Consider the following 21,836-nt stretch of genomic DNA (forward strand, 5'->3'; position numbering starts at 1 on the left):
TGTGATGTTGGTAGGTGTCTCATGTCTGTACAGGAGGCTGTGATGTTGGTAGATGCTTCATGTCTGTACATGAGGCTGTGATGTTGGTAGAAGCTTCATGTCTGTACAGGAGGCTGTGATGTTGGTAGATGTCTCATGTCTGTACAGAAGGCTGTGATGTTGGTAGATGTCTCATGTCTGTACAGAAGGCTGTGATGTTGGTAGATGTCTCATGTCTGTACAGAAGGATGTGATGTTGGTAGATGTCTCATGTCTGTACAGGAGGCTGTGATGTTGGTAGATGTCTCATGTCTGTACAGGAGGCTGTGATGTTGGTATATGTCTCATGTCTGTACAGAAGGATGTGATGTTGGTAGATGTCTCATGTCTGTACAGAAGGCTGTGATGTTGGTATATGTCTCATGTCTGTACAGGAGGGTGTGATGTTGGTGGGTGTTTCATGTCTGTACATGAGGCTGTGATGTTGGTAGATGTCTTATGCCTGTACAGGAGGCTGTGATGTTGGTGTGTATTTCATGTCTGTACAGAAGGCTGTGATGTTGGTAGATGTCTCATGTCTTTACAGGAGGCTGTGATGTTGGAAGGTGTCTCATGTCTGTACAGGAGGCTGTGATGTTTGAAGGTGTTTCATGTCTGTACAGGAGGCTGTGATGTTGGTGGGTGTCTCATGTCTGTACACGAGGCTGTGATGTTGGTAGATGTCTCATGTCTGTACAGAAGGCTGTGATGTTGGTAGATGTCTCATGTCTGTACATGAGGCTGTGATGTTGGTAGATGTCTCATGTCTGTACAGAAGGATGTGATGTTGGTAGGTGTTTCATATCTGTACAAGAGGCTGTGATGTTGGTGCGTGTCTCATGTCTGTACATGAGGCTGTGATGTTGGAAGGAGTCTCATGTCTTTACAGGAGGCTGTGATGCTGGTAGATGTCTCATGTCTGTACAGGAAGCTATGATGTTGGTAGATGTCTCATGTCTGTACAGGAGGCTGTGATGTTGGCGGGTGTCTCATGTCTGTACAGAAGGCTGTTATGTTGGTAGATGTCTCATGTCTGTACAAGAGGCTGTGATATTGGCATGTACCTCACTTCAAACAGTGTATTCTTGTTGAGTCCTCCCAAACAGGAGAATAAGGCTATTGCATTCTGGAGGTATGTTTACCAACAATTACCGAAAATGTTTCTATTTTGTCTTCAATATAGATCCATATGAACAAGTTCAAGTCTCATCATTGGTGGGAACATGCTTGTGGAGTTTCAGCTTCATTTGTCTTGTGGTTTCTGTCACTTTCTGAGGAGATGATGTTTACAGAGCTTAGCACATTTGAGAGAATTAAGAGCATGGTCCGAATGCTTATGTTGAATTAAGGACAATATATATAATATTTCAGAAAATAGGAACATGTCTTGATGCCGACTACAACCTAAAGATACCAAATTTGATAACATTTCTAACAAAAATGAGTAATGGCCATAAATGGTGCTGTGGCAGACTTGAGCCTCTTGAACACATTGGGGTGTCATCATTGGTGGGAAGAAGCATGTGGAATTTCAGTTTCATTGGTCTGGAGGTTTCTGAGAATATGATGTTTACAGTTTGAGGAAATGCGTTTCAAGAGAATTTAGGAGCATGGTCAAAGTTTAGAGCAGGCTGTGACATAAGCTCATTGGACCAGCAGTCAGGTGAAGTAGAAATGATGTAAGTTAAAGCATTTATAATATTTGTAAGATAACTTACTCCTTTGACATCACGGAAAGAAATGAATAAACACCAGACTTGAAATGTCATGTGTGGTATTAATAGTTATGTCTTACTCTGCAGCTCGAGGCACTGAGACTTTGGCTGTGTCACAGGATGATGGCAGCTATACACTCCATGGTTACAAGTGGTTCTCCTCTGCGACAGATGCTGATATGACCTTCACCCTGGCTCGGTGTATAGACCAGAGTGGTAACTTGGTCCAAGTTAGTGAACATTTTCAGTTGTCCATTTACATTTAAGTCTGAATACATCTTGACCTTTGAACTGCCCAGATTATCAGGATGAGTGATTGATGATTTACTCTATTGTTTCATCTGTATCATGGCGACCATATCGCCATGGTGACTTGTTTGTACCTTACCTTAAGGCCATGTTTAGGCTTCACCTGAAGGCACTGTGTGCATCATGGTGACATGTTTGTACATCACTTGAAGGCCATGTTTTGACTTCACTTGAAGGCCATGTTTGTACTTCACCTGAAGGCCATGTTTGTACTTCACCTGAAGGCCATATGTGCATCATGGTGACATGTTTGTACCTCACCTAAAGGCCATGTTTGGACTTCACTTGAAGGCCATGTGTTTATCATGGTGACATGTTTGTACCTCACCTCAAGGCCATGTTTGTACTTCACCTGAAGGCCATATGTGCATCATGGTGACATGTTTGTACTTTACTTGAAGGCCATGTGTGCATCATGGTGACATGTTTATACCTCACCTAAAGGTCATGTTTGTACTTCACCTGTAGGCCATGTGTGCATCATGGTGCCATGTTTGTACCTCACCTGGAGGCCATGTTTGTACTTCACTTGAAGGCCACGTGTGTATCATGGTGACTTGTTTGGACTTCACTTGATGGCCATGTTTGTACTTCACCTGAAGGCCCTGTGTGCATCATAGTGACATGTTTGTACTTCACTTGAAGACCGTTTGTGCATCATTGTGACATGTTTGTACGTCACCTAAAGGCCATGTTTGTACTTCACTTGATGGCTATGTTTGTACCTCACCTGAAGGCCATGTTTGGACTTCACTTGAAGGCCATGTGTGCATCATGGTGACATATTTGTACGTCACCTAAAAGCCATGTTTGTACTTCACTTGATGGCCATGTTTGTACCTCACCTGAAGGCCATGTTTGGACTTCACTTGAAGGCCATGTGTGCATCATGGTGACATGTTTGTACGTCACCTAAAAGCCATGTTTGTACTTCACTTGATGGCCATGTTTGTACCTCACTTGAAGGCCATATTTTGACTTCACTTTAAGGCCATGTGTGCATCAAGGTGACATGTTTGTACCCAAAGACCATGTATGCATCATGGTGACATGTTTGTACCTCACCTTAAGGCCATGTGTGCATCATGGTGACAAGGTTGTACCTACATTGATGGCCATGTGTGCATCATGGTGACAAGTTTGTACCTAACTTGACGGCCATGTGTGCATCATGGTGACATGTTTGTACCTCACCTGAAGGCCATGTGTGCATCATGGTGACATGCTTGTAACCAACCTGAAGGCCATGTTTGTACTTCACTTGAAGGCCATGTGTGCATCATGTTTACATGTTTGTACCTCACCTAAAGGCCATGTGTGCATCATGGTGACATGTTTGTACCTCTTCTGAAGGCCATGTTTGTACTTCACTTGAAGGCCATGCGTGCATCATGGTGACACGTTTGTACCTCACCTAAAGGCCATGTTTGGATTTCACTTGAAGGCCATGTGTGCATCATGGTGACATATTTTTACGTCACCTGAAGGCCATGTTTGTACCTCACCTGAAGGCCATCTTTGGACTTCACTAGAAGGCCATGTGTGCATTTTGGTTACATGTTTGTACTTTACTTGAAGGCCATGTGTGCATCATGGTGACATGGTGTTTGTACTTCACTGGAAGGCCATGTTTGTATCTCACTTGAAGGTCATGAGTGCATCATGGTGACATGTTTGTACTTCACTTGAAGGCCAGGTGTGCATCATGGTGACATGGTGTTTGTACTTCACTTGAAGGCCACGTGTGCATCATGGTGACATGTTTGTACCTTGCCTGAAGGCCATGTTTTGTCTTTACTTGAAGGCCATGTTTGTATCTCTCCAGAAGGCCATTTCTGCCTGATGTGTTTTTATCAGATGTCAGAAGTTTCTGAAATAATGGAGTGTACTCTCTCCAGGGAAATGCCTGGTGAACTAGCAAAATGACACTCAGTCATTACTGGTCGGTCATCACGTATCACAGATTCTCTGGATCATTTCTGGGGTTTGCTGACATCGCAGGTCTTCTGGGATGGGGGTCATCTTCAAGGCGCTCGCAGCAATGACACTGCTGCCCACCTCTTTACGTAGGAAGGGGCAGCATTCTGAAGTGGTGTACTCATATCTCACTGCAAGTACTTCATCACTGAACATTCCTGTGTGTGTAAGTTTTCTGAAGGTCACAGAACCCTGCATATTTTACTAACTTGTCCACAAACAAAAGATTTCGCTCTTATGCACTTACTTGTGAGGCTCAGAACCGATCAACCCTCTAATGTGTAGAGAAGAGGAAGAGAGATTCTAGGACTAGATTTGTGTGTAGCCCATGCACGAATATAACCAGGTACCAGGGAGTGCAATGTGAGATAGGTGTTGACATATTTTGCAAGATATACATATATTCCCTCACCTTTATTTCTGACCCCACTGTAGGTTTCAGACATGTCAGGCGTGTGTGTTACAGGGTACACAAGGTTTGTCTCTCTTCTATCTGGAGCTCAGAGATGAAAATGGAGCACTCAATAACATCCAACCTCAGAGACTAAAGAACAAGCTTGGGACGAGACAGGTGCCAACTGCGGAACTTCTCCTTGATGGTACACGTGCTGCTAAGGTAGGTAGACTTTCTACCAGGGTAGGTACACTCTCTACTAGGGTAGGTACACTCTCTACCAGAGTAGGTACACTCTCACTACCAGGGTAGGTACACTCTCACTACCAAGGTAGGTACACTCTCACTACCAAGGTAGGTACACTCTTACTCCCAGAGTAGGTACACTCTCACTACCAGAGTAGGTACATTCACTACCAGAGTAGGTACTATCTCACTGCCAAGGTAGGTACACTGTCACTACCAGGGTAGGTACACTCTCACTACTAGGGTAGGTACACTCTCACTACCAGAGTAGGTACACTCTCTACCAGAGTAGGTAAACTCTCACTACCAATGTAGGTACACTCTCTACCAGGGTAGGTACACTCTCTACCAGGGTAGGTACACTCTCTACCAGAGTAGGTACACTCTCTACCAGGGTAGGTACACTCTTCACCAGAGGAGGTACACTCTCTACCAGAGTAGGTACACTCTCACTACCAGAGTAGGTACACTCTCACTACCAGAGTAGGTACACTCTCACTACCAGAGTAGGTACACTCTCACTACCAGAGTAGGTACACTCTCTACCAGGGTAGGTACACTCTCACTACCAGAGTAGGTACACTCTCTACCAGAGTAGGTAAACTCTTACTACCAATGTAGGTACACTCACTACCAGGATAGGTACACTCTCACTACCAGAGTAGGTACACTCTCTACCAGAGTAGGTACACTCTCTACCAGGGTAGGTACACTCTCTAACAGAGTAGGTACACTCTCTACCAGAGTAGGTACACTCTCTACCAGAGTAGGTACACTCTCTACCAGGGTAGGTACACTCTCTACAAGGGTAGGTACACTCTCTACCAGAGTAGGTACACTCTTTACCAGGGTAGGTACACTCTCTACCAGAGTAGGTACACTCTCTACCAGAGTAGGTACACTCTCTACCAGAGTAGGTACACTCTCTACCAGGGTAGGTACACTCTCTACCAGAGTAGGTACACTCTCTACCAGAGTAGGTACACTCTCTACCAGGGTAGGTACACTCTCTACCAGGGTAGGTACACTCTTCACCAGAGGAGGTACACTCTCTACCAGGGTAGGTACACTCTCTACCAGAGTAGGTACACTCTCTACCAGGGTAGGTACACTCTTCACCAGAGTAGGTACACTCTCTACCAGAGTAGGTACACTCTCTACCAGAGTAGGTACACTCTCTGCCAGGGTAGGTACACTCTCTACCAGGGTAGGTACACTCTCTACCAGGGTAGGTACACTCTTTACCAGAGTAGGTACACTCTCTACCAGGGTAGGTACACTCTCTACCAGAGTAGGTACACTCTCTACCAGGGTAGGTACACTCTTTACCAGAGTAGGTACACTCTCTACCAGAGTAGATACACTCTCTACCAGGGTAGGTACACTCTCTACCAGAGTAGGTACACTCTCTACCAGGGGAGGTACGCTCTCTACCAGGGTAGGTACACTCTCTACCAGGGTAGGTACACTCTCTACCAGGGTAGGTACACTCTCTGCCAGGGTAGGTACACTCTCTACCAGGGTAGGTACACTCTCTACCAGGGTAGGTACACTCTTTACCAGAGTAGGTACACTCTCTACCAGGGTAGGTACACTCTCTACCAGAGTAGGTACACTCTCTACCAGAGTAGGTACACTCTCTACCAGAGTAGGTACACTCTCTACCAGGGTAGGTACACTCTCTACCAGAGTAGGTACACTCTCTACCAGGGTAGGTACACTCTTCACCAGAGTAGGTACACTCTCTACCAGGGTAGGTACACTCTTCACCAGGGTAGGTACACTCTCTACCAGGGTAGGTACACTCTTCACCAGAGTAGGTACACTCTCTACCAGAGTAGGTACACTCTCTACCAGAGTAGGTACACTTTCTACCAGGGTAGGTACACTCTTCACCAGGGTTGGTACACTCTCTACCAGGGTAGGTACACTCTTCACCAGAGTAGGTACACTCTCTACCAGAGTAGGTACACTCTCTACCAGAGTAGGTACACTCTCTACCAGAGTAGGTACACTCTTCACCAGGGTAGGTACACTCTCACTACCAGGGTAGGTACACTCTTATTACCAAGGTAGGTACTTTCACTAGTCCCACCCGTGAAGATACGGGTTAGAATAATCTTCAGTAACTTATGTTTGCTGTAAAAGGCAACTGCGCTTGTCATTAAAGACGACTAACAGGAGATCGGGTGGTCAGGCTCGGTGACTTGGTGGGTGCATGGCATTGCATCTCAAAAGCATTGATCGATGCTCAATCACTGTATTGTCTGGTCCAGGCGCGATTATTTACATACCGCCATCATAGTTTGAATATTGCTGACAAACAAACACACTCTCACTGCCAAGGTAGGCACATTCAGTACAAGGGTAGGTACTCTCACTAACAGGGCAGGTACATTCACTTCCGGGGTTGGTGTTTATGATGGACAGATGGATGGATGACAGACACTTTTCAGTCAGGTGATTAAATATGTAAACAATAGTTTTCTTCCCTGTTTTGTCTGACTTCATTGGTATTATCAGGCTTTGACATCTATACCAGCATATGTACATTGCCAGACACTCTACGGTGCTTTTCAATATAGTCTGGCTACTGTTTTGGTTTGCAGGTTTCAGCTGAAGGGCGTGGTGTGGCCTCCATTGCTGGCATGCTGACACTGACCCGACTGCATAACTCCATGGCTGCAGCAGGCGGCATGAGACGGTCAGTTGGCTGACAGAAGCTAACCTCACCACTGTCACAGTAACTGTAGACATGTCATATAGGAATACCTGATTCTAAAATGTTTCACTAAACAATCAAAGGCAAAATCGTTGGGATGTTAGCGATTATCATGTCCGTCCGTTCCTCAGCTGTCAGTTTTGCGTTTTCTGAGCAGAACTTCAAAACCGTTAATTATTTATTGTTGAAACTTGCAAAAAAGATCAGTTTAGTGGTGAACTGGTGCCTTTTAATGATTTGGAGTTTTGTTTTTACTTTGTTTCCCATGATTAGAAGATGGACTTTCCTGAAAATGAGGGTAGTGCTCATTTCCTTAGCAGAACTCCAAAACAGTTGGTGGCTTTGGATAATTTGGGATTTTTGTTTTTGATGTATTTTCTTCCATGATGACAAGTTGGACTTAATTGAAAATGTGGGTAAGTGCTTGTTTCTAGAGCAGCACTCAAAAGCTGTTGAATATTTCTAGATGTAACTTGCTATACAGATCAGTCTGGTGGGGAACAGGGGCTTTTTGATGATTTGGGATTTTTAAAAACAAAATTATTTTTTTAATGTTTTCAAGACAAGTTGGACTTTACTGAAAATGAGGATAGTGCTCATTTTTCCAGAGCAGAACTCCAAAACTATTTAATATTTCTTAACATCCTTCTTTCATAACTGTCAAGCAAGAAAGCGCATCCACATAAATTTTCGGTGAAATAGTTTCTTTGAACTTTGAAAATTTAAGTATTATTATCTGGGTAGAAATGTCAACCATCTCTCATGCCACAAGCTCATCCCAAAGATTTTAATTCCACTGTGTCCTACCTCAAAAGTCACAAAGTTGCCAAGGCAGGTGTTGGTGCCCTAGGAATTATGTCTGCCTCTGGACAAAGGAATGAGCAATCCTTGAAAAGTTTCATATCCACATGAACACATGTTCCGCATATGGCATTTTGCTACATGCTGCAGTCAAACAAAACGGTCACTGTTCTTACTCCACCATGTTCATCCCAAGATGCCATTGTGCGCACCAGGCCATCTTTTTACGCCGGTTGTTGTATCATGTCGTGCAACGATTTAGCCTATAATCTTTTATCATCTGTTTTACACTATTTCTTTTTAACAAATTTGATTTTGGTCAAGCATTTGTGATAACCATGCCATGAAGTATTACATTCAGCAAAGCTGCTATGTTATTGCTATGTTACTTGCTCTTGATACTTGCACTGCATGTTACAGGATCGTCAACCTTGCCCGGGACTACAGCACACGCAGACATGCTTTCGGGAACCCTATCAAGAACTACCCTCTGCATGTCCAGACACTGGCCAGGCTGGAGGTGAATACTGTAGCTCGCTGTTGTATGCTGGCTTACATGGGTGTCACATAGGTGTTACATGAGTGTCACATGGGTGTAGCAAGAACACACTGTTGTATGCTGGCTTACATGGGTGTCACATGGGTGTGGCAAGAACACACTGTTGTATGCTGGCTTACATGGGTGTCACATGGGTGTGGCAAGAACACACTGTTGTATGCTGGCTTACATGGGTGTCACATGGGTGTGGCAAGAACACACTGTTGTATGCTGGCTTACATGGGTGTCACATAGGTGTAGCAAGAACACACTGTTGTATGCTGGCTTACATGGGTGTCACATAGGTGTATCAAGAACACACTGTTGTATGCTGGCTTACATGGGTGTCACATGGGTGTAGCAAGAACACACTGTTGTATGCTGGCTTACATGGGTGTCACATGGGTGTGGCAAGAACACACTGTTGTATGCTGGCTTACATGGGTGTCACATGGGTGTAGAAAGAACACACTGTTGTATGCTGGCTTACATGGGTGTCACATGGGTGTGGCAAGAACACACTGTTGTATGCTGGCTTACATAGGTGTCACATGGGTGTAGCAAGAACACACTGTTGTATGCTGGCTTACATGAGTGTCACATGGGTGTCACATGGGTGTGGCAAGAACACACTGTTGTATGCTGGCTTACATGGGTGTGGCAAGAACACACTGTTGTATGCTGGCTTACATGGGTGTAGCAAGAACACACTGTTGTATGCTGGCTTACATGGGTGTCACATGGGTGTGGCAAGAACACACTGTTGTATGTTGGCTTACATGGGTGTCACATGGGTGTGGCAAGAACACACTGTTGTATGCTGGCTTACATGGGTGTCACATGGGTGTGGCAAGAACACACTGTTGTATGCTGGCTTACATGGGTGTCACATGGGTGTGGCAAGAACACACTGTTGTATGCTGGCTTACATGGGTGTCACATGGGTGTGGCAAGAACACACTGTTGTATGCTGGCTTACGTGGGTGTCACATGGGTGTAGCAAGAACACACTGTTGTATGTTGGCTTACATGGGTGTCACATGGGTGTAGAAAGAACACACTGTTGTATGCTGGCTTACATGGGTGTCACATGGGTGTGGCAAGAACACACTGTTGTATGCTGGCTTACATAGGTGTCACATGGGTGTAGCAAGAACACACTGTTGTATGCTGGCTTACATGAGTGTCACATGGGTGTCACATGGGTGTGGCAAGAACACACTGTTGTATGCTGGCTTACATGGGTGTGGCAAGAACACACTGTTGTATGCTGGCTTAGATGGGTGTGGCAAGAACACACTGTTGTATGCTGGCTTACATGGGTGTAGCAAGAACACACTGTTGTATGCTGGCTTACATGAGTGTCACATGGGTGTGGCAAGAACACACTGTTGTATGCTGGCTTACATAGGTGTCACATGGGTGTAGCAAGAACACACTGTTGTATGCTGGCTTACATGAGTGTCACATGGGTGTCACATGGGTGTGGCAAGAACACACTGTTGTATGCTGGCTTACATGGGTGTGGCAAGAACACACTGTTGTATGCTGGCTTACATGGGTGTAGCAAGAACACACTGTTGTATGCTGGCTTACATGGGTGTCACATGGGTGTGGCAAGAACACACTGTTGTATGCTGGCTTACATGGGTGTCACATGGGTGTGGCAAGAACACACTGTTGTATGCTGGCTTACATGGGTGTCACATGGGTGTGGCAAGAACACACTGTTGTATGCTGGCTTACATGGGTGTCACATGGGTGTGGCAAGAACACACTGTTGTATGCTGGCTTACATGGGTGTCACATGGGTGTGGCAAGAACACACTGTTGTATGTTGGCTTACATGGGTGTCACATAGGTGTTACATGAGTGTCACATGAGTGTAGAAAGAACACACTGTTGTATGCTGGCTTACATGGGTGTAGCAAGAACACACTGTTGTATGCTGGCTTACATGGGTGTCACATGGGTGTGGCAAGAACACACTGTTGTATGCTGGCTTACATGGGTGTCACATGGGTGTGGCAAGAACACACTGTTGTATGCTGGCTTACATGGGTGTCACATGGGTGTGGCAAGAACACACTGTTGTATGCTGGCTTACATGGGTGTCACATGGGTGTGGCAAGAACACACTGTTGTATGCTGGCTTACATGGGTGTCACATGGGTGTAGCAAGAACACACTGTTGTATGCTGGCTTACATGGGTGTGGCAAGAACACACTGTTGTATGCTGGCTTACATGGGTGTCACATGGGTGTAGCAAGAACACACTGTTGTATGCTGGCTTACATGAGTGTCACATGGGTGTCACATGGGTGTAGCAAGAACACACTGTTGTATGCTGGCTTACATGGGTGTCACATGGGTGTGGCAAGAACACACTGTTGTATGCTGGCTTACATGGGTGTAGCAAGAGCACACTGTTGTATGCTGGCTTACATGGGTGTCACATGGGTGTGGCAAGAACACACTGTTGTATGCTGGCTTACATGGGTGTCACATGGGTGTGGCAAGAACACACTGTTGTATGCTGGCTTACGTGGGTGTCACATGGGTGTAGCAAGAACACACTGTTGTATGTTGGCTTACATGGGTGTCACATGGGTGTAGAAAGAACACACTGTTGTATGCTGGCTTACATGGGTGTCACATGGGTGTGGCAAGAACACACTGTTGTATGCTGGCTTACATAGGTGTCACATGGGTGTAGCAAGAACACACTGTTGTATGCTGGCTTACATGAGTGTCACATGGGTGTCACATGGGTGTGGCAAGAACACACTGTTGTATGCTGGCTTACATGGGTGTGGCAAGAACACACTGTTGTATGCTGGCTTAGATGGGTGTGGCAAGAACACACTGTTGTATGCTGGCTTACATGGGTGTAGCAAGAACACACTGTTGTATGCTGGCTTACATGAGTGTCACATGGGTGTGGCAAGAACACACTGTTGTATGCTGGCTTACATAGGTGTCACATGGGTGTAGCAAGAACACACTGTTGTATGCTGGCTTACATGAGTGTCACATGGGTGTCACATGGGTGTGGCAAGAACACACTGTTGTATGCTGGCTTACATGGGTGTGGCAAGAACACACTGTTGTATGCTGGCTTACATGGGTGTAGCAAGAACACACTGTTGTATGCTGGCTTACATGGGTGTCACATGGGTGTGGCAAGAACACACTGTTGTATGCTGGCTTACATGGGTGTCACATGGGTGTGGCAAGAACACACTGTTGTATGCTGGCTTACGTGGGTGTCACATGGGTGTGGCAAGAACACACTGTTGTATGCTGGCTTACGTGGGTGTCACATGGGTGTGGCAAGAACACACTGTTGTATGTTGGCTTACATGGGTGTCACATAGGTGTTACATGAGTGTCACATGAGTGTAGAAAGAACACACTGTTGTATGCTGGCTTACATGGGTGTAGCAAGAACACACTGTTGTATGCTGGCTTACATGGGTGTCACATGGGTGTGGCAAGAACACACTGTTGTATGCTGGCTTACATGGGTGTCACATGGGTGTAGCAAGAACACACTGTTGTATGCTGACTTACATGGGTGTCACATAGGTGTAGCAAGAACACACTGTTGTATGCTGGCTTACGTGGGTGTCACATGGGTGTGGCAAGAACACACTGTTGTATGCTGGCTTACATGGGTGTCACATGGGTGTGGCAAGAACACACTGTTGTATGCTGGCTTACATGGGTGTCACATGGGTGTGGCAAGAACACACTGTTGTATGCTGGCTTACATGGGTGTCACATGGGTGTGGCAAGAACACACTGTTGTATGTTGGCTTACATGGGTGTCACATAGGTGTTACATGAGTGTCACATGAGTGTAGAAAGAACACACTGTTGTATGCTGGCTTACATGGGTGTAGCAAGAACACACTGTTGTATGCTGGCTTACATGGGTGTCACATGGGTGTGGCAAGAACACACTGTTGTATGCTGGCTTACATGGGTGTCACATGGGTGTGGCAAGAACACACTGTTGTATGCTGGCTTACATGGGTGTCACATGGGTGTGGCAAGAACACACTGTTGTATGCTGGCTTACATGGGTGTCACATGGGTGTGGCAAGAACACACTGTTGTATGCTGGCTTACATGGGTGTCACATGGGTGTAGCAAGAACACACTGTTGTATGCTGGCTTACATGGGTGTGGCAAGAACACACTGTTGTATGCTGGCTTACATGGGTGTCACATGGGTGTAGCAAGAACACACTGTTGTATGCTGGCTTACATGAGTGTCACATGGGTGTCACATGGGTGTCACATGGGTGTAGCAAGAACACACTGTTGTATGCTGGCTTACATGGGTGTCACATGGGTGTGGCAAGAACACACTGTTGTATGCTGGCTTACATGGGTGTAGCAAGAGCACACTGTTGTATGCTGGCTTACATGGGTGTCACATGGGTGTGGCAAGAACACACTGTTGTATGCTGGCTTACATGGGTGTCACATGGGTGTGGCAAGAACACACTGTTGTATGCTGGCTTACATGGGTGTCACATGGGTGTGGCAAGAACACACTGTTGTATGCTGGCTTACATGGGTGTCACATGGGTGTGGCAAGAACACACTGTTGTATGCTGGCTTACATGGGTGTCACATGGGTGTGGCAAGAACACACTGTTGTATGTTGGCTTACATGGGTGTCACATAGGTGTTACAGGAGTGTCACATGAATGTAGAAAGAACACACTGTTGTATGCTGGCTTACATGGGTGTAGCAAGAACACACTGTTGTATGCTGGCTTACATGGGTGTAACATGGGTGTGGCAAGAACACACTGTTGTATGCTGGCTTACATGGGTGTCACATGGGTGTGGCAAGAACACACTGTTGTATGCTGGCTTACATGGGTGTCACATGGGTGTGGCAAGAACACACTGTTGTATGCTGGCTTACATGGGTGTCACATGGGTGTGGCAAGAACACACTGTTGTATGCTGGCTTACATGGGTGTCACATGGGTGTAGCAAGAACACACTGTTGTATGCTGGCTTACATGGGTGTGGCAAGAACACACTGTTGTATGCTGGCTTACATGGGTGTCACATGGGTGTAGCAAGAACACACTGTTGTATGCTGGCTTACATGGGTGTGGCAAGAACACACTGTTGTATGCTGGCTTACATGGGTGTCACATGGGTGTAGCAAGAACACACTGTTGTATGCTGGCTTACATGGGTGTCACATGGGTGTGGCAAGAACACACTGTTGTATGCTGGCTTACATGGGTGTCACATGGGTGTGGCAAGAACACACTGTTGTATGCTGGCTTACATGGGTGTCACATGGGTGTGGCAAGAACACACTGTTGTATGCTGGCTTACATGGGTGTCACATGGGTGTGGCAAGAACACACTGTTGTATGCTGGCTTACATGGGTGTCACATGGGTGTAGCAAGAACACACTGTTGTATGCTGGCTTACATGGGTGTCACATGGGTGTGGCAAGAACACACTGTTGTATGCTGGCTTACATGGGTGTCACATGGGTGTGGCAAGAACACACTGTTGTATGCTGGCTTACATGGGTGTCACATGGGTGTGGCAAGAACACACTGTTGTATGCTGGCTTACATGGGTGTGGCAAGAACACACTGTTGTATGCTGGCTTACATGAGTGTCACATGGGTGTCACATGGGTGTAGCAAGAACACACTGTTGTATGCTGGCTTACATGGGTGTCACATGGGTGTGGCAAGAACACACTGTTGTATGCTGGCTTACATGAGTGTCACATGGGTGTCACATGGTTGTCACATGGGTGTAGCAAGAACACACTGTTGTATGCTGACTTACATGGGTGTCACATAGGTGTAGCAAGAACACACTGTTGTATGCTGGCTTACGTGGGTGTCACATGGGTGTGGCAAGAACACACTGTTGTATGCTGGCTTACATGGGTGTCACATGGGTGTGGCAAGAACACACTGTTGTATGCTGGCTTACATGGGTGTCACATGGGTGTGGCAAGAACACACTGTTGTATGCTGGCTTACATGGGTGTCACATGGGTGTGGCAAGAACACACTGTTGTATGCTGGCTTACATGGGTGTCACATGGGTGTAGCAAGAACACACTGTTGTATGCTGGCTTACATGGGTGTGGCAAGAACACACTGTTGTATGCTGGCTTACATGGGTGTCACATGGGTGTAGCAAGAACACACTGTTGTATGCTGGCTTACATGGGTGTGGCAAGAACACACTGTTGTATGCTGGCTTACATGGGTGTCACATGGGTGTGGCAAGAACACACTGTTGTATGCTGGCTTACATGGGTGTCACATGGGTGTGGCAAGAACACACTGTTGTATGCTGGCTTACATGGGTGTCACATGGGTGTGGCAAGAACACACTGTTGTATGCTGGCTTACATGGGTGTCACATGGGTGTGGCAAGAACACACTGTTGTATGCTGGCTTACATGGGTGTCACATGGGTGTGGCAAGAACACACTGTTGTATGCTGGCTTACATGGGTGTCACATGGGTGTCACATGGGTGTAGCAAGAACACACTGTTGTATGCTGGCTTACATGGGTGTCACATGGGTGTGGCAAGAACACACTGTTGTATGCTGGCTTACATGGGTGTCACATGGGTGTGGCAAGAACACACTGTTGTATGCTGGCTTACATGGGTGTCACATGGGTGTGGCAAGAACACACTGTTGTATGCTGGCTTACATGGGTGTGGCAAGAACACACTGTTGTATGCTGGCTTACATGAGTGTCACATGGGTGTCACATGGGTGTCACATGGGTGTAGCAAGAACACACTGTTGTATGCTGGCTTACATGGGTGTCACATGGGTGTGGCAAGAACACACTGTTGTATGCTGGCTTACATGAGTGTCACATGGGTGTCACATGGTTGTCACATGGGTGTAGCAAGAACACACTGTTGTATGCTGACTTACATGGGTGTCACATAGGTGTAGCAAGAACACACTGTTGTATGCTGGCTTACGTGGGTGTCACATGGGTGTGGCAAGAACACACTGTTGTATGCTGGCTTACATGGGTGTCACATGGGTGTAGCAAGAACACACTGTTGTATGCTGGCTTACATGGGTGTCACATGGGTGTGGCAAGAACACACTGTTGTATGCTGGCTTACATGGGTGTCACATGGGTGTAGCAAGAACACACTGTTGTATGCTGGCTTACATGGGTGTCACATGGGTGTGGCAAGAACACACTGTTGTATGCTGGCTTACATGGGTGTGGCAAGAACACACTGTTGTATGCTGGCTTACATGGGTGTCACATGGGTGTGGCAAGAACACACTGTTGTATGCTGGCTTACATGGGTGTCACATGGGTGTAGAAAGAACACACTGTTGTATGCTGGCTTACATGGGTGTCACATAGGTGTGGCAAGAACACACTGTTGTATTCTGGCTTACATGGGTGTCACATGGGTGTAGCAAGAACACACTGTTGTATGCTGGCTTACATGGGTGTCACATGGGTGTGGCAAGAACACACTGTTGTATGCTGGCTTACATGGGTGTCACATGGGTGTGGCAAGAACACACTGTTGTATGCTGGCTTACATGGGTGTCACATGGGTGTAGCAAGAACACACTGTTGTATGCTGGCTTACATGGGTGTCACATGGGTGTGGCAAGAACACACTGTTGTATGCTGGCTTACATGGGTGTCACATGGGTGTAGCAAGAACACACTGTTGTATGCTGGCTTACATGAGTGTCACATTGGTGTAGCAAGAACACACTGTTGTATGCTGGCTAACATGGGTGTGGCAAGAACACACTGTTGTATGCTGGCTTACATGGGTGTGGCAAGAACACACTGTTGTATGCTGGCTTACATGGGTGTCACATGGGTGTAGCAAGAACACACTGTTGTATGCTGACTTACATGGGTGTAGCAAGAACACACTGTTGTATGCTGGCTTACATGGGTGTCACATGGGTGTCACATGGGTGTGGCAAGAACACACTGTTGTATGTTGGCTTACATGGGTGTCACATGGGTGTAGCAAGAACACACTGTTGTATGCTGGCTTACATGGGTGTCACATGGGTGTGGCAAGAACACACTGTTGTATGTTGGCTTACGTGGGTGTCACATGGGTGTGGCAAGAACACACTGTTGTATGCTGGCTTACATGGGTGTCACATGGGTGTAGCAAGAACACACTGTTGTATGCTGGCTTACGTGGGTGTCACATGGGTGTAGCAAGAACACACTGTTGTATGCTGGCTTACATGGGTGTCACATGGGTGTGGCAAGAACACACTGTTGTATGCTGGCTTACATGGGTGTGGCAAGAACACACTGTTGTATGCTGGCTTACATGGGTGTCACATGGGTGTAGAAAGAACACACTGTTGTATGCTGGCTTACATGGGTGTCACATGGGTGTGGCAAGAACACACTGTTGTATGCTGGCTTACATGGGTGTCACATGGGTGTAGCAAGAACACACTGTTGTATGCTGGCTTACATGGGTGTGGCAAGAACACACTGTTGTATGCTGGCTTACATGGGTGTGGCAAGAACACACTGTTGTATGCTGGCTTACATGAGTGTCACATGGGTGTCACATGGGTGTCACATGGGTGTAGCAAGAACACACTGTTGTATGCTGGCTTACATGGGTGTCACATGGGTGTGGCAAGAACACACTGTTGTATGCTGGCTTACATGGGTGTCACATGGGTGTAGCAAGAACACACTGTTGTATGCTGGCTTACATGGGTGTCACATGGGTGTGGCAAGAACACACTGTTGTATGCTGGCTTACATGGGTGTCACATGGGTGTGGCAAGAACACACTGTTGTATGTTGGCTTACATGGGTGTCACATGGGTGTGGCAAGAACACACTGTTGTATGCTGGCTTACATGGGTGTCACATAGGTGTTACATGAGTGTCACATGGGTGTGGCAAGAACACACTGTTGTATGCTGGCTTACATGGGTGTCACATAGGTGTTACATGGGTGTCACATGGGTGTAGCAAGAACACACTGTTGTATGCTGGCTTACATGGGTGTCACATGGGTGTGGCAAGAACACACTGTTGTATGCTGGCTTACATGGGTGTCACATGGGTGTGGCAAGAACACACTGTTGTATGCTGGCTTACGTGGGTGTCACATGGGTGTAGCAAGAACACACTGTTGTATGCTGGCTTACATGGGTGTCACATGGGTGTGGCAAGAACACACTGTTGTATGCTGGCTTACATGGGTGTCACATGGGTGTGGCAAGAACACACTGTTGTATGCTGGCTTACATGGGTGTAGCAAGAACACACTGTTGTATGTTGGCTTACATGGGTGTCACATGGGTGTGGCAAGAACACACTGTTGTATGCTGGCTTACATGGGTGTCACATGGGTGTGGCAAGAACACACTGTTGTATGCTGGCTTACATGGGTGTGGCAAGAACACACTGTTGTATGCTGGCTTACATGGGTGTCACATAGGTGTTACATGGGTGTCACATGGGTGTAGCAAGAACACACTGTTGTATGCTGGCTTACATGGGTGTCACATGGGTGTGGCAAGAACACACTGTTGTATGCTGGCTTACATGGGTGTGGCAAGAACACACTGTTGTATGTTGGCTTACATGGGTGTCACATGGGTGTGGCAAGAACACACTGTTGTATGCTGGCTTACATGGGTGTCACATAGGTGTTACATGAGTGTCACAAGGGTGACTACACACACTATAGGAGTTCACGCTAGATATATGTCTACACACACTATAGGAGTTCACACTAAATATATGTCTACACGCACTGGGGGACATCACACTACATATATGTCTACACACTCTGGGGGAGACCACACTGGAGGTGACATATTAGGTACATATCATCTTCATCTCACCAGGTCGAAGCCCGTGCAGCTACCTTGTTGACATTGGAGGTATCCCGACTTCTGGGGCGGGATGATGTCGGCATTGCCACAGCTGAGGAGACACAGTTGATGAGACTTCTGACCCCCTTAACTAAACTTTACACAGGGAAACAGGTGAGTGAAGTCATAACCCCCACCCACAGACACAGTTGATGAGACTTCTGACCCCCTTAACTAAACTTTACACTGGGAAACAGGTGAGTGAAGTCATAACCCCCACCCACAGACACAGTTGATGAGACTTCTGACCCCCTTAACTAAACTTTACACAGGGAAACAGGTGAGTAAAGTCATAACCCCCCACCCACAGACACAGTTGATGAGACTTCTATGCACATTGATGTCTATGTGTTGTCTATGCACATTGATGTCTATGTGTTGTCTATGCACGTTGATGTCTATTGTGTTGTCTATGTGTTGTCTATGCACATTGATGTCTATGCACGTTGATGTCTATGTGTTGTCTATGCACGTTGATGTCTATGTGTTGTCTATGTGTTGTCTATGTGTTGTCTATGCACGTTGATGTCTATGTGTTGTCTATGCACGTTGATGTCTATGTGTTGTCTATGCACGTTGATGTCTATGTGTTGTCTATGTGTTGTCTATGTGTTGTCTATGCACGTTGATGTCTGTGTTGTCTATGCACGTTGATGTCTATGTGTTGTCTATGTGTTGTCTATGTGTTGTCTATGCACGTTGATGTCTATGTGTTGTCTATGCACGTTGATGTCTATGTGTTATCTATGCACATTGATGTCTATTGTGTTGTCTATGTGTTGTCTATGCACGTTGATGTCTATTGTGTTGTCTATGTGTTGTCTATGCACGTTGATGTCTATGTGTTGTCTATGCACGTTGATGTCTATGTGTTGTCTATGCACGTTGATGCCTATGTGATGTCTATGCACGTTGATGTCTATGTGATGTCTATGCACATTGATGTCTATGTGTTGTCTATGTGTTGTCTATGCACGTTGATGTCTATGTGTTGTCTATGCACGTTGATGTCTATGTGTTGTCTATGCACGTTGATGCCTATGTGATGTCTATGCACGTTGATGTCTATGTGATGTCTATGCACGTTGATGTCTATGTGATGTCTATGCACATTGATGTCTATGTGTTGTCTATGTGTTGTCTATGCACGTTGATGTCTATGTGATGTCTATGCACGTTGATGTCTATTGTGTTGTCTATGCACGTTGATGCCTATGTGATGTCTATGCACGTTGATGTCTATGTGATGTCTATGCACATTGATGTCTATGTGTTGTCTATGTGTTGTCTATGCACGTTGATGTCTATGTGATGTCTATGCATGTTCATGTCTATGTGATGTCTATGCACGTTGATGTCTATGTGTTGTCTATGCACGTTGATGTCTATGTGTTGTCTATGCACGTTGATGTCTATGTGTTGTCTATGCACGTTGATGTCTATGTGTTGTCTATGCACGTTGATGTCTATGTGATGTCTATGCAGGTTGATGTCTATGTGTTGTCTATGCACGTTGATATCTATGTGTTGTCTATGCACATTGATGTCCTATGTGTGGTTATGATTTTCAGCAAAGCATTAATGTTATTTCGAAACACATTTGTTGTGCTTACTTTTGCGCACCTGTTGTGGAGGGTGATCATTGCTGATCAACGATATCTATAGCCACATTCTGTAGGACACAATCATTAGAATGAAAACAAACTCATCAACATGTACGTCACAGATACATGACTCATATACCTCTATATTCCATGTAACATCAAATGGTGGTCCTTACAAAAGTTCAAACAAAAGATACTCAAAATATTTCAAAATGTGCTGTAATTGTTTGCTAACGAAAGATCATCAGCAGGCTACGCCTGTCTGTGACATCACATCCGGTGACCTTAACACTTACTGAATATTGCTGTCAGTTTTCACTATCTGTATTTTCATTTTCTCTCATCATATTTTACCATAGTGTTGTTATTCGCAGGTAAAAAAAAATCAACTTTTATTGATTATTGAAATCAGTTTGCACAATTTTAACAAATGAAGTTTGCATGAAGCATCCATTTGCCTGGTGCAATGTGTAGACTGCTCATGTGATACAACATGCTGCTGTAATTGGAGTTGATCTGAGCACTGGAGGATTTTCTCACTGGAACCAGGCTGTGGCTTATTCGTTGTTTGATAGCAACAACACCACATAGCTGAAGTATTCACGAGTGATGAACATAGTGTCTGTGACAATCGGGGGATTGTGTTTCAGGCGATGTCCGTCACGTCAGAGGGCCTGGAGTGTTTCGGAGGTCAAGGGTACATTGAGGACACAGGTCTGCCCGGGATGTTGCGAGATGCACAGGTATATATGTCCCCAGAACGTATTGGTTAATGATTCCCAACTGATCCCATCTCTACAGTGTGGGTGATTGTTGAACTGCATCCTGTATTTGTGTTGTGTAGGTGCTGTCTATCTGGGAAGGCACAACCAACATCCTGTATTTGTGTTGTGTAGGTGCTGTCTATCTGGGAAGGCACCACCAACATCCTGTATTTGTGTTGTGTAGGTGCTGTCTATCTGGGAAGGCACCACCAACATCCTGTATTTGTGTTGTGTAGGTGCTGTCTATCTGGGAAGGCACAACCAACATCCTGTATTTGTGTTGTGTAGGTGCTGTCTATCTGGGAAGGCACCACAAACATCCTGTCCCTTGACGTGCTCCGAGCCATCTCCAAGTCCGGAGGCTCTGCTCTGAAAGTGTACCATGAGGACATCCAGACAAGACTAGCAACGGCTAAAGATAAAGAAGCTCTTAAGTCTGCTGTGGAGAGGGTGAACGAAGCCTTGGGCAACACAGTTGGTTTTGCTGGAAAACACTCTGAGCTGCTGGAGTTAGCAGCAAGAGACTTTGCCTACAGTCTGTCCAAGACATTCATGGGTAAGGGTTGTGACGAGTCCAAATTGACTACACGGGTATGAGACCCTACCTAGACTGGAATTAGGGACAGCAGGCCCTAGTGCACTTTCTCATTAGGTTTGCTTGAGAGACATTGAACTCTTGGATTTCAAGTTACATATTAGGCAAATGTTTTCCTAAAAACATGAGGGTGGAGACCCAGTTCAATTCTCCACTTGGATACAATGTGTGAAGCTTATTTCTGGTGTTCTCTGCCGTGACAA

At 46.0% G+C, this 21,836-nt stretch overlaps 1 protein-coding gene across 1 annotated transcript in view; it reads left to right on the forward strand.

Moving 5' to 3' along the window:
* The window catches only part of LOC139456402 (acyl-CoA dehydrogenase family member 11-like), a 45,528-nt gene that overhangs the window by 20,091 nt on the left and 3,601 nt on the right, over positions 1 to 21,836 (forward strand). Inside the window, exons 5-11 of the mRNA XM_071238101.1 lie at positions 1,821 to 1,963; positions 4,486 to 4,635; positions 7,269 to 7,363; positions 8,603 to 8,702; positions 18,644 to 18,784; positions 20,925 to 21,017; positions 21,327 to 21,594. Coding sequence (XP_071094202.1) covers positions 1,821 to 1,963; positions 4,486 to 4,635; positions 7,269 to 7,363; positions 8,603 to 8,702; positions 18,644 to 18,784; positions 20,925 to 21,017; positions 21,327 to 21,594 — 990 coding nt within the window. The remainder of the gene's footprint in view (positions 1 to 1,820; positions 1,964 to 4,485; positions 4,636 to 7,268; positions 7,364 to 8,602; positions 8,703 to 18,643; positions 18,785 to 20,924; positions 21,018 to 21,326; positions 21,595 to 21,836) is intronic.

This window comes from Haliotis cracherodii, unplaced genomic scaffold (assembly GCF_022045235.1).
Source record: "Haliotis cracherodii isolate W230 unplaced genomic scaffold, xgHalCrac1.p SCAF_11, whole genome shotgun sequence".
NCBI lineage: Eukaryota > Metazoa > Mollusca > Gastropoda > Lepetellida > Haliotidae > Haliotis > Haliotis cracherodii.